Here is a 14,826-nt window from a genome sequence, read left to right on the forward strand (position 1 = left end):
TCAGTTAATCAGATTTCAACTCGTTTTGTTTTAGTCATACAAAGTTTACCTTCATATTTTTAGTCCGTTTGACTGATGAGATGACTAAATGTTTCTATGATGCAATTAAAAAGATTTTAGGCGGTAATCATTTATTTTTTTTTATTCAGTCTTCCGTTTATTTTCTGTCTACATTGACCAGCTCTATTGATAATTCACTGAGCAATCAAGAGAAATATGATGTTCTATGTGTACATAAGTTTATTGTACACCCATAATGCATTGCTACTCTACGGTTTCCTGCACAAAACCCACCTCAAGTTTAATTCCTCACATCAGAAGCGCACAAAATGTACTCAATCTGACATTTCTAGCTCATCGCTGACATTTGTGTTAATGAGCTTAGATTCGTGGCCTTGAATTTGTACCGCTCATAGGTTAATAACCGACACTCTTTGAAGAACATGTACCCAAATCTGTAAAAAAAACTTTATTGACATTTAAAAATGATCCATTAAAATGCATTTAGAGTTTTCACAGCACCTGTCCAGTCTCAATCTCTTAAATTACTGACAGCGACTCGCTAGAAAACAGACTTTTTTGTGATTGTTTGTGATTATTAGACACATACAGTTCACGATAACGTAACATCAATAAGAAGCTGTTAATTGGCTGTTTTTACAGGACAGATGGAATATTAAGCAGGGGGCGGGGCTTTCTTTGTGGGCTCTGCCTCTAATGTTTCACTTACAGCAAAATAACGGTTTGAGGGGCGTGGCTATGCAAATCTTGTCCATAAAGCTGTCAAACTGACATCATCAGAGAAGGACTGCCATAGTTGACCATCAAACAATCATTTAACAAAGTATTAAATACATTTCAGCAGTTTAGTACTTTCTTCTTGTGTCATACTATTGTTGTTACACATAACTAATTGTTCAGATTCTTTTTTTTTTTTTTTTTTGTTTTATTCTTACGTTTATGTTGTCTGGTTCAATTCCACGTCAACAGCTCTTTTAGAAATATTATTCCCAGGAAAATATTAATTTCCCCCACAGTACATGCAAAAGTATTTTATGTGTGTGAAACTGCACAGTTAACTACACACTCACCGGCCACTTTATTAGGTACACCTGTCCAGCTACTTGTTAACGCAAATTTCTTATCAGCCAATCACATCGCAGCAACTCAATGCATTTAGGCATGTAGACATGATCAAGATGAACTGCCTCAGTTCAAACAGAGCAGGGGTCCCTGCAGGGTTTAGCTCCAACTTGCCTCAACACCCCTGCCTGGATGTTTAAAGTATACCTAGTAAAACCTTGATTAGCTTGTTCAGGTGTGTTTGATTAGGGTTGGAGCTAAGATCTGTAGGTCACCGGCCCTCCAGGAACAAGTTTGATGACCCCTGACACAGAGCATCAGTATGAAGAAAAAATCAGTTCTGGACAGCAGCTTTAATAGAATAGTTCACTCAAAAATGAAAACTCTCATCGTTTACTCATCTTAGTAGTTTTTTTTTTCAGTTGTAAAGACATTTTGAAAACTGGTAACTATTGATTCTATAGTAGGAATAGTAATACTATGTAAGTCAATGGTTACCGGTTTGTAACATTTTTCAAAACATCTTCTTTTGTGTTTAACAGAAAAAAAAGAAAGGTAGGGAAACCCAAAAAAGAAAACCCTCTCATTGTTTACTCATCTTAGTGCTTTTTTCCTGTTGAAAACAAAATATATTTTGAAAACTGCATTGACTTCTATTGTATAAAAAAAAATAGTATGTAAGGTAATGGTTACCGGTTTGTAACATTCTTTAAAATATCTTCTTTTGTGTTCAGCAGAAAAAATAAAGGTAAGGAGATACTTTTGAACACTGGCTGGTTACAGTTGCTACTGTACTTGGTCAAATGTTGCTTTTCGGGTCATTTTAAACAAAGCAAACAATAAAAAAAAAAAAAGTTCTGGACTGGAGTTTTAAAAGAATAGTTCACCCTATAATGAAAGCTTTCATCGTTTACTCATCTTGGTAGTTTTTTTCTATTGTAAAGGCATTTTGAAAACTGGTAACCATTGACTTCTATTGTACAAATAAAAATGTACAACCGTTTTGTAACATTCTTCAAAGCATCTTCTATTGTGTTTATCAAAAAAAAAAAAAAAAAAAAGAAAGGTAAGGAGACACATAAAAAGTAAACTTTCTCATTGTTTACTCATTTTGGTAATTTGTTTCCATTGAAAACAAAAGGTATTTTAAAAACTTATCTTTGTAGTAAAAAAAAAGGTAACACTCGACTGCTATAATAGGCACAAAAAAATAAAAAATACTATGTTAGTCAAAGGTTACCAGTTTGTAAAATTTTTCAAAACCTCATTTTTTGTGTTCAGCAGAAAAAAGAAACTAAAGTAAAGGGATGGTTTTGAACACTGGCTGGTGAGCTACTTGGTCAAATGTTGCTTTTGGGCTATTTTAAACCAAAAAACAGTACTGGACTGCAGCTTTAAAGGAAAAGTTCAACAAAAAATGAAAACTCTCATCGTTTACTCATCTTGGTTCTTTTTTTCCTGTTGGAAAAAAAAAAACATAAAAGACTTCTATAGTAGAAATAAAAAATTACTATTTAAGTTGATGGTTACCAGTTTGTAACATTCTTCAAAGTATCTCCTTTTGTATTCAGCAGAAAAAATAAACTTCTGAATGTTTGTAGACACTTGAAGGTTAGTCAGTCGGTAAATGTTGAATTTCTAAGTGAACTGTCCCTTTAATAAGTGTGTAGTTTCCCGCAGATTGACTCAGCTGCTCAGGGGAAGCTCTTCTATGATGATCCGGGACACAGAGTTCCAGCCGGTGGAGGCGTCTCCATGCGGATAATCGCCACACGTTCCCACCCAGACCGCCACATCCACCAGGCCTTTCCGCACGCCTTCACATAACCCTTCAACTGAAGCAAACATACAGCAGGTTAGCCAGTGATTGTATAATACCCGAGTCATTGTTCTTGATTATTGTACTCAAGTGCTATTTTGGGGACTTTATTTAATTACAGAAACACAATAATTATACTGCATTGTTTATGATCATAGGAAATAGGTAACAACTGATGTGCTAGCTAATCAACTTGAATAGCTTTTATTTGTCATGATACAGTACTGTTATTGTGTTTATGGTTGCCATAACCTAAAAAAAGACACTTAATATTACTTAATACATATTTTATTTATTAATTAAACTGTTAAACAGTCAACAATACACATAAATATCTATTTCTCAACTAATGTTATATTCATTAAAATAAGAGTTTGGTCACAAAACATCTACATAATTGTATATTTTTTATGTTTCTTTCAATTTTTCCTGTTTATTAAAATTTTGTTTCATATTTTCCCCCCAAATTAAGTAAGTGGTGGCATTTTTTGAGGAATTTTTACATGCATTCCTGGTTTGAGTTCAATTTAATGCAGTTTGTATAGCGCTTTTCACAATAATTGTTTTATCTGTTGAAAAAAACAAAAGATATTTTGAAAACTGAACACCGTTGACTTTTATGGTGGGAAAAAATACTATACAAGTCAATGGTTACAGGTTTGTAACATTCTTCAATGTATCTTCTTTGTGTTCAGCTGAAAAAAGAAAGGTAAGGAGATACTTTTAAACACAGGCTGTTTAGTACTTGGTCAAATGTTGCTTTTTGGGTCATTTTAAACAAAACAAAACAAAAAAAACAAAAACAAACAAACAAAAACAGTTCTGGACTGCAAATATTTCCCCCCAAAATGAAAACTCTCTCGTTTACTCATCTTGGTAGTTTTTTTTTCTATCTAAAATAAAAAGATATTTGGAAAATTGGTAACCACTGACTTTTATAGTAGGAGTAATAATACTATGTAAGTCAATGGTTACCGGTTTGTAACATTCTTCAAAATATCTTCTTTAGTGTTCACCAGAGAAAAGAAAGGTAAATAGATACTTTTAAACTGGCTGTTAGAGTAGCTACTTGATCAAATGTTTCTTTCTGGGTCATTTTAAACAAAACAACCAAACAAACTTAAAAAACAAAAAAAAAACAAACAGTTCTGGACTGCAGCTTTAAAGAAATAGTTCACCCAAAATTAAAACTCTCATCGTTTACTCATCTTGGTAGTTTTTTCGGTTGTAAAGACATTTTGAAAAATGGTAACCATTGACTTCTATAGTAGGAATAGTAATACTATGTAAGTCAATGGTTACCAGTTTGTAACATTCTTCAAAACATCTTCTTTTGTGTTCAGCAGAAAAAAGAAAGGTGAGAAGATACTTTTGAACACTGGCTGTTAGTACTTGGTCAAATGTTGCTTTCTGGTTGATTTTAAACAAAACAAAACAAACAAAATCAGTTCTGGACTGCAGCTTTTAAGGAATAGTTCACCCAAAAATAGAAACTCTTTCATCGTATACTCATCTTGGTAGTTGGTGTGCTACCTATCCAACTTGAATAGCTAACACTATTTTATTTCTTTTTATTAGCACTATTTTATTTTATTTTATTTTATTTTATTTTATTTTATATAGTACTGTTATTGAGTTTACGGTTGCCATAAGCTAACCTGTCAAAAAAAAGACACTTAATATTACTTAATACATATTTTGATACATAATACATATTTTATTATTTAAACAGTTAAACAGTCAACAATACACATAAATATCCATTTCTCAGCTAATGTTATATTCATTAAAATAAGAGTTTGGTCACAAAACATCTACATAATTGTATATTTTTTATGTTTCTTTCGATTTTTCCTGTTTATTAAAATTTTATTTCATATTTTCCCCCCAAATTAAGTAAGTGGTGGCATTTTTTGAGGAATTTTTACATGCATTCCTGGTTTGAGTTCAATTTAATGCAGTTTGTATAGCGCTTTTCACAATAATGGTTTTATCTGTTGAAAAAAACAAAAGATATTTTGAAAACTGAACACCGTTGACTTTTATGGTGGGAAAAAATACTATACAAGTCAATGGTTACAGGTTTGTAACATTCTTCAATGTATCTTCTTTGTGTTCAGCTGAAAAAAGAAAGGTAAGGAGATACTTTTAAACACAGGCTGTTTAGTACTTGGTCAAATGTTGCTTTTTGGGTCATTTTAAACAAAACAAAACAAAAAACAAAAACAAACAAACAAACAAACAAACAAACAAAAACAGTTCTGGACTGCAAATATTTCCCCCCAAAATGAAAACTCTCTCGTTTACTCATCTTGGTAGTTTTTTTTTCTATCTAAAATAAAAAGATATTTGGAAAATTGGTAACCACTGACTTTTATAGTAGGAGTAATAATACTATGTAAGTCAATGGTTACCGGTTTGTAACATTCTTCAAAATATCTTCTTTAGTGTTCACCAGAGAAAAGAAAGGTAAATAGATACTTTTAAACTGGCTGTTAGAGTAGCTACTTGATCAAATGTTTCTTTCTGGGTCATTTTAAACAAAACAACCAAACAAACTTAAAAAACAAAAAAAAACAAACAGTTCTGGACTGCAGCTTTAAAGAAATAGTTCACCCAAAATTAAAACTCTCATCGTTTACTCATCTTGGTAGTTTTTTCGGTTGTAAAGACATTTTGAAAAATGGTAACCATTGACTTCTATAGTAGGAATAGTAATACTATGTAAGTCAATGGTTACCAGTTTGTAACATTCTTCAAAACATCTTCTTTTGTGTTCAGCAGAAAAAAGAAAGGTGAGAAGATACTTTTGAACACTGGCTGTTAGTACTTGGTCAAATGTTGCTTTCTGGTTGATTTTAAACTAAACAAAACAAACAAAATCAGTTCTGGACTGCAGCTTTTAAGGAATAGTTCACCCAAAAATAGAAACTCTTTCATCGTATACTCATCTTGGTAGTTGGTGTGCTACCTATCCAACTTGAATAGCTAACACTATTTTATTTCTTTTATTAGCACTATTTTATTTTATTTTATTTTATTTTATTTTATTTTATATAGTACTGTTATTGAGTTTACGGTTGCCATAAGCTAACCTGTCAAAAAAAAGACACTTAATATTACTTAATACATATTTTGATACATAATACATATTTTATTATTTAAACAGTTAAACAGTCAACAATACACATAAATATCCATTTCTCAGCTAATGTTATATTCATTAAAATAAGAGTTTGGTCACAAAACATCTACACAATTGCATATTTTTTTTTTATGTTTCTCTTGATTTTTCCTGTTTATTAAAATTTAATTTTATATTTTCCCCCAAAATTAGGTAAGGGGTGGCATTTTTTTATATATATAAAATAATTCCTTACATTTATATGGTGCTTTTCTGGGCACTCAAAGCACGTTACACATCGGGGGGAATCTCCTCATCCACCACATGGATGACGCAACAGCAGCCATTTTGCCACCAGACCGCACACCAGCTGAATGGTGGAGAGGAGACAGAGTGATGGAGCCAATTATGAAATAGGGATGGTTAGGAGGCCATGATGAGGCCAAGTGGGCAGATTTTTCGAAGGACATGGGGTTTTTAATGACCACAGAGAGTCAGGACCTAGGTTTGACGTCTCATCCGAAAGTCGACGCTCACTGAGCAGTATAGTATCCCAGTTACTATACTGGGGTATTAGGACCCACACAGAACGCAGGTTGGCCGCCTCCTGCTGGCCTCAGTGACACCTCTTCCGGCAGCAACCAAGCTTTCCCATGTGGTCTCCCATCTAGGTATTGACCGGGCGCAACCCCGCTTAGCTTCAGTAAGCGACCATGTTAGAGTTTCAGAGAGCTAGCTGCCGACCAGCACCCTTAATATATATCATATATTAAGGTATAACGCAACCTGGCTTTTGCAGGATCCCCTGAGCAGTATTTTATACTTGTAAAGCATGTTTGAATATGTGCGTATATCTACTAATAAGCAGGGAGATGTAAGAGGACAGGTCATTATTGTGAAATAAACCCTTTAGGATGATCGAGCATGTTTGCCGACGGGCTTTATTCTTTAATAATGACCGTCCGTCTGTACATTATGTTTTACATATGTTAATGAGGAACACAAAAGCCGGTCCTGTGCTGAATGACCCGCAGTGTTTTGACCTGTGATATGAAGTTCAAGCCATCAGTCCATTAACACTGATGTACGATAAATAAAAAGCGCTTCATGGCTCAGAGAAAGACTTTGAAAAGCTCTCGGGCTCTAAACACTGCAAATGGCCTGGAATGGATTAATTACAGCAGATAAGACTATCTTCATTTCCCCTCAGGCTGCAGTAAAAGTAGCTGTTTTCCTCATAGTGTGTTATGAGATGCTCATATCTGGAGCTGCAGAACTAGGGGTGCAGGGTTGTCAGACTATGATACCAACCGTACGAGGACATCGGGGACAACACAAACACTCAAGCAAAACACAAAAACACTTGATTGAAAATGTATCATGCACATAAACATTACCAAATTGAAAAGGACACTATATATTGTATGACTATATATGCATACATACATACATATATTTATTATATATGTATTATTATTATAAATTATTAATATTTATTATATTTTTTCAACACATTTCTAAACATAATAGTTTTAATAACTCATTTCTAATAACTGATTTGTTTTATCTTTGCCATGATGACAGTAAATAATATTTGACTAGATATTTTTCAAGACACTTCTATACAGCTTAAAGGCTTAACGAGGTTAATTAGGCAATTAGGCAGGTTAGGGTAATTAGGCAAGCTATTGTATAACGTTGGTTTGTTCTGTAGACTATTGAAAAAAAAATAGCTTAAAGGGGCTAATAATTTTGACCTTTAAATGGTGTTTAAAAAATTAAAAACTTCATTTTATTCTAGCCGAAATAAAACAAATAAGACTTTCTCCAGAAGAAAAAATATTATCAGACATACTGTGAAATATTTAAAAAAGAAAAATTAAAGGGGGGCTAATAATTATATATAAATATATATATAATAATTCACATATTCACAACTCTCATATATATATATATATAGTCAGAATTATTAGCCCCCCTGACTTATTAGCGCCCCTGTTTATTTTTTTCCAAAATTTCTGTTTAATGGAGGGATGATTGTTTCAGCATATTTCTAAGCATAATAGTTTTAGAAACCTATTTCTAATAACATTTATTTTATCTTTGCCATGATGACAGTAAATAATATTTTACTTGATATTTTTCAAGACACTTCTTTACAGTTTAAATTGACATTTAAAGGCTTAACTAGGTTAATAAGGTGAACTAGGCAGGTTAGGGTAATTAGGCAAGTTATTGTATAATGATGGTTTGTTCTGTAGACTATCGAAAAAAAAAAAATCAGCTTAAAGGGGCTAATAATTTTGTCCCCAATTTTTATTTTTTTTTTATTTAAAACTACTTTTATTCTAGCCGAAATAAAACGAATAAGACTTTCTCCAGAAGAAAAAAATATTATCAGACATACTGTGAAAATTTCCTTGCTCTGTTAAACATCATTTGGGAAATATTTAAAAAGGAAAAAAAAAAAATCAAAAGGGGGCTAATAATTCTGACTTCAACTGTATATATAGTTGAAGTCAGAATTATTAGCCCCCCTGTTACATTTCTAAACATAATAGATTATGACTTTCAAAGGCTTAACTAGGTTAATTAGGTTAACTAGTACAAGTTATTGTATAATGATGGTTTGTTCTGTAGACTATCGAAGAAAATAAAGCTTAAGGGGGCTAATAATTTTGCCCTTTAAATGGTGTTTAAAAAATTAATAACTGCTTTTATTCTAGCCGAAATAAAACAAATAAGACTTTCTCCAGAAGAAAAAATATTATCAGACATACTGTGAAAATTTCCTTGCCCTGTTAAACAACATTTGGGAAATATTTAAAAAGGAAAACAAAAATTTAAAGGGAGCAAATAATTCTGTCTTCAACTGTGTGTGTGTTTAAAATTTTAATTATTTAAAACTAGAGAAGATCAATCTAAAAACCTCGGGAAACCATTTTTGTTTTATTTTTCTTATTTTGAGTTTTTTTTTACTAGTGTTAATACAGTTATTAATTTACAACATATCAGTGGTCAAACAGTATTTATTCTCAAACAAAAATAACAATATAAAATATTTTCCTTAAAAATATTTAAAAAAGATAAAATAAATCAGTCATTAGAAATAAGTTTTTAAAACTATTATGCTTAGAAATGTGCTGAAACAATCTTCCCAGAACAGAACAGAAATTGGGGAAAAAATAAACAGGGGTGCTAATAATTCAGGGGGGCAAAAAATTCTGACTTCAACTGTATATAAAGTGAAAATAAATCAGTTAAATAATGGTTTTTGTTTTGATTTTAATAAGTACAATAACTAATATACACAGTAATTGTACCATTTTTTTGTTTGCTGTCCATTTTGCTAGCTAATGTCAATTTAATTTCAAAATTACCAATTTAACAATAATTATTCCTTAACATGAGGCTTTCCTGCGTAATTAAACACTGTCATTCATTAGTAATGTTTCTGTAGCACATATGAACTCAGCTTATTTAGTTTTCCCATGTGTGCATATGTCAATGAATGCCCTATTAAAGCTGTTTATCTGAGACTTTGTGACGTTTATCTGAGACTTTGTGGGATCAGAGAAGGAAGCAGACGATGAATCACAGTTATAATGGACATATTTTTATGAACATTTCATTAATTTATGCAAAATTATGAATCACAAAAAGACATATTCACCTCATTTGTTGATACAAAACTTGCAGAAATATTTTGAAAAATGCACAATTTCCAAACATGATAAGCTCCTCACCGGATGTGGTTCTGTGGATGTTGATGGTGGAGTTGAGCTCTGGGCTGCCCTGGTCCAGGTAGATGATGGACTCTACAGGCAGCGGAGCGGTGCATTCGGCCCCATTAAAAGTGAAGTACCAGCGCTGACAGCAAGCGTTCTTACACTTGAGCCGCAGAGAGCCGCTGAACAGCACACGCAGAGCACTGTCTGCATACTGTTTAGTGAACGTGCACTCCTGACGACACAAACACAGCCCAGCACATCAGTCTGAGGAACAAAACACACTCGCACATTACTGTACTCTCAGCCTTTCTGGCTTTATAAGGATAGTTCAGCCAAAAATGGCATTTCTGTTATCATTTACTCACCCTTTACTTTTCAAACACTCAGAGGTGTCTTTCTTCTGTTAAACTCAAAAGAAGATATTTTGAAAAAAAGGTTGGAAAGCTGTAACCATTCACTTCCATGGTATTTGTTTTTTTTTTTCTATTAAAGAAGTCAAGGGCGAAGCAGTGGCGCAATAGGTAATGCTGTCGCCTCACAGGTTGCTGGTTTGAGCGTCGGCTCAGTTGGCGTTTCTGTGTGGAGTTTGCATGTTCTGCCTGCGTTCGCGTGGGTTTCCTCCGGGTGCTCCGGTTTCCCCCACAGCCCAAAGACATGCCGTACAGGTGAATTGGGTAGGCTAAATTGTCCGTAGTGTATGAGTGTGGGTGTAAATGTGTGTGTGGATGTGTGGAAGGGCATCTGCTGCGTAAAAACTTGCTGGATAAGTTGGTGATTCATTCCGCTGTGGCGACCCCGGATTAATAAAGGGACTAAGCCGACAAGAAAATTAATGAATGAATAAAGAAGTCAATGGCTACAGGTTTTCAGCTTTCTTCAAAATATAAAAGATTGTGTTCAGTAGGGGGAAGAATCCAAAAATGGTTTGGAGCCAATTGAGGGAAATAATGGTGTAAATTGTATCCCTTTAGAAATATTATCCCTTTAAAAACAGACACGGCAGTTTTACACTCCCCAAAACACTGTATATTATTACTGTGCTTTCCTTTTTTTTTTTTTAATGTCGATGACAAAAATGCATAACAAAATTATGAAATATTAAACATAGCAGAATTTCTAACATTTCTAAAATCTAAAAAAGCCAAAGATAAAAAAATACAGCCTCCAAAACTAAATTATGAAAACAGAGTACATAAAAAAGATATACATAAGGTTAAGTGCAAAAATAACCAAAGAAATCATTGATAAAGACAAAATATACTGAAAAAACCCACATATGTTTATTAATTTAAAACCAATGTTATTATTATGTATTAATATGTTAATATTATGGCCTCTTACAAAAATTTTGACCCAGTCAATATTGCAGTTAAAAAAAAAAAAAAAAGTAAAATATATAAAATAAATATGAAATAAGTAAATAGAAACAAATGAAGTGCTAATTTGACTAAACAAATAAGATTATTCATGAATAAATAACATAAATTTGATCTATATTAAAATAAAAAAAATAATGGAACAAAATAAAAATTATAAAAAACTATGATCACAATAAATAAATAAATAAATAACAAATATATATTTATATATACACACCTGACAAAAGTCTTGTTGTTGATCTCAGTTGTAACAAATAATAACTTGACTTCATTTGGAAGTGGCAGAAGGTAGATTTTTCCAAAACATCTGTTGAACTGCAGTAGAACTCTATTTCTGTTCAGTAACAAGACTTTAGTCTAAGCAAAGTCAGACCTTACTGTCCTAATTAAATAATTAAAAGTCAAGGCATGGTCATATTTTATTGTGGTAAAATAATCTAGAGGCCTTTTGTCTTTCATATAAGCCACTTCTGATATCAAATGATCAACTAGACGTCAAGGTATTATTTGTTGTTACTAAAACTTGGATAAGCAACAAGACTTTAGTCAGGTAGTGTGTATATATACTGTGGTAAAGTTTGCTCTTACTGTGATCTTGCCCAGGTCGATGCCATAGTTGAGTGCGTTCCAGGCACACTGTTTATAATTGGGTTTCCAGGGCTCTTCAAACCTCTCGCTCACACACTCGCCCTTCTGCCCTTTGACCCCATCTCGGCCTGGCAGACCTGGAGTGCCAGGAATCCCATTGGCTCCCGGATTACCATCCCGTCCCGGAGTGCCTGCGGGCCCCTGCAGGCAGCCGGAGTACTGAAACACACACAGATTCGACACAAGCGTTTACAATTACAATCAAATTCACACTCAAAGCACAATGCGTGGTGGGCAGTATTAGAGTTTACATTTCTAGAGGAAGTAGCAGACCATCCAGGTATGAAGTAGCAATGACATCACTCAGGTCCAGGTCATTTTTTTCATAAATAAAATTTGAAGTTCTGAGAATAAAATCATGTCTGATATTAACTAAGATGCAGACTCAGGCAATGAGCTCTAGAGGTCACAGGTCAAACCTCTGCAAGACATGGCCCAAGCTAAAAATAAAGAAATTACAACTTCCAAGTGAAGTTTCTCAAACTAATTTCGAAAGGAGCACGTGATATGATTGACTCCAGCTGGCCACCCATCTACATTCATTAGTTAGCCAATCAGATTAATCCAAACTCATTATATGTAGCCTTGCTAGAGCTACTCCCTTATCTTTGTTTTCTGAAGAAATCCCTCATCCACCCCTTCTCCTCCTTTCCTCCTTTACCAAGAGGGAGCTCTCGAGAACCACCTGATCTCGTACTCCCCTCACATGATCTATGGACCAGGTCGGAGCCCTGGGCTCAACTATCTCCGAGCTCAGGGTTCTCTCCCGGGACAGCATGCCAAACAGCTGTCAAACAATATCTAAGTGTGAACTAAAACATGAAAACGGATTGCTTTACCCTCCCAGAAACACTGTAATATTACGGCGCTCTTATGTTTATGTCAAAAGGCAAAAACCCTATGGAGGCCGAGAGAGCTTAACATGCTGCAATTTAAGAAAACACATTGCAAAAAAAACGCCAGGAAATTGAGAAAAGATCCTCTTCTGTTTGACAGCATGTGTCGCAAAGTCTCACAACGCAAACAAATGAATAAAACATTTTCGCACTACAGTTTCAAATAGCATGAAATGTTTTCAAGCGGACCCTAAAACATGATGGACCCGGCTATTTAGGTTATTTAAGTTAATAAAATACAAAAGTCACGGGAATCGGAATATTAAAATAAACAAAAAAACTCACATTTTAAAGATTACCTACTACTTCACTGAGCAATAGGTGGTGTCTGAAATCGCATACTTTCATAATATACAGTACGCTAAACAGTATGTGAGCTGAGTATGTCTGAATTCACAAAATTTAACCTTCTACTTCTGGTGAGATTCTGAAGTGCGCATCGGATGGATGCAATGCTATCCCATGATGCACCACGAGTGAGTTCATGAACGGGAGTGAAGCAACTCAACTGACGTGGGTAGGTAAAGTGAACAAAATGGATGTAGTTTGTCCGAGATCCATTTATACTATTCACATTCATATATATATAGAAGGTACTTTTCTAATGGTTGAGTAGTAAATTCTAATACAAATGCTGTACCTACTGAGTAGTAGGCGATTTCGGATGTAGCCACTGTATTATTATTGTGCTTTTATTTAGTATTTATTTAAAAAATTTTATACAACAGTTTTGTCTGGTTCTCAAATCTGATTGGCTGATAGCCGTGCGATATTCTGCAATATCAACTCCTACAGCCTCTTTACCCTTTGTGTATTACTCCGCCCACATACAGCCAGCAAAAAGCAGACACTACAGATCTAAAGTTTAAAAGATGCTTGCTCAGCTGTTTAACTGTCAGCTTATGATTTGAATCCAACACGGAAGAAAGTAGTTCCTCATACAAAAGGGTTTTTGAGACTCTCCATGTTTGATTTTGTTTTTTTATAAACAATTATGTTGTCAAACTGTTGTATAAATGCATTATAACACTCGTAGCAGTGCGATATGGCTGTATATCGGCACTGGTGGGGGCACTAAGGCACTTGGCCTGCGGCCTCGTTCCATCGCACACCTCCCACCAGTGCCGATATACAGCCATATCGCACTGCTACTCGTGTGATATTGCTCATATATATATACATATGTGTGTGTATATATATACACACAAGTTGAAAATAAAGAAATTACAACTTCCAAATAACACTAAAAAATGAAAAGAGATTGCCTTAGCCTGCTAAAAAACTATATTGTTATGATTTATTTCTTATTTAATTCTTCTTCTTATTATTATTTTTATACAACTTCCAAATAACACTAAAATATGATAACAGATTGCTTTATCCTCCTAAAAACACTGTATTATTATTTTGATTAAATATTTTTTGTTATTATTATTCATTCATTCCTACATTCATTTTCTTTTCAGCTTTTCGGTTCGGAATGAACCGTCAACCCCTTCCAGCTGCAACCCATCTCTGGGAAACATTCACACACACTCATACACTACGGATAGTTTAGCCTACCCAATTCACCTGTACCGCATGTCTTTGGACTGGGGGGGAAACTGGAGTACCCTTAAGAAACTCACGCAAACGCGGGGAGAACATGCAAACTCCAACAGAAACGCCAACTGACCCAGCTGAGGCGCGAACCAGTGACCTTCTGGCTGTGAGGTGACAGCACTACCTACTGGGCCATAATATTATAATATTTTAGCCGATTTGAATGTTATCACTCGATTGAATGGGCGTTGTCAGTGGTTATCAGATGATAGATATGGGCCAGTAGGGGCCTTCTGCGCCGACAGCTCAAAAGGCTGTTATTATCAATCCACATGCGGCTGTAGGCGGAAGTTAATGAGAATTATTGATATTAATTATTAAATTTCCCATTTATTATATTTTATTAACGTCTACCCCTACCCCAACCCTAAAAATTAATAGTAAAACAAATAAGAAATACACAAGAGTGCAAAATTAACCAAATAAGTCCCTAATAAAAAAATTATATCCTGATAAATAAATCTTTTCAAATAAAAAAGTGTATTACTATATTTTAATATATTATTATTATACTTATTTACTTACTTCCAGGGCCATTTATATT

At 34.0% G+C, this 14,826-nt stretch overlaps 1 protein-coding gene across 1 annotated transcript in view; it reads right to left on the reverse strand.

Moving 5' to 3' along the window:
* Positions 1-448: 448 nt before the first annotated feature.
* The window catches only part of cthrc1b (collagen triple helix repeat containing 1b), a 50,899-nt gene continuing 36,521 nt past the window's right edge, over positions 449-14,826 (reverse strand). Inside the window, exons 4-6 of the mRNA XM_689410.9 lie at positions 11,725-11,943; positions 9,773-9,989; positions 449-2,918 (exon numbers count right to left, since the gene is read on the reverse strand). Coding sequence (XP_694502.4) covers positions 2,770-2,918; positions 9,773-9,989; positions 11,725-11,943 — 585 coding nt within the window. The 3' untranslated portion in view covers positions 449-2,769. The remainder of the gene's footprint in view (positions 2,919-9,772; positions 9,990-11,724; positions 11,944-14,826) is intronic.

Source organism: Danio rerio, chromosome 16, assembly GCF_049306965.1.
Source record: "Danio rerio strain Tuebingen ecotype United States chromosome 16, GRCz12tu, whole genome shotgun sequence".
In the NCBI taxonomy this organism is placed as follows: Eukaryota; Metazoa; Chordata; class Actinopteri; order Cypriniformes; family Danionidae; genus Danio; species Danio rerio.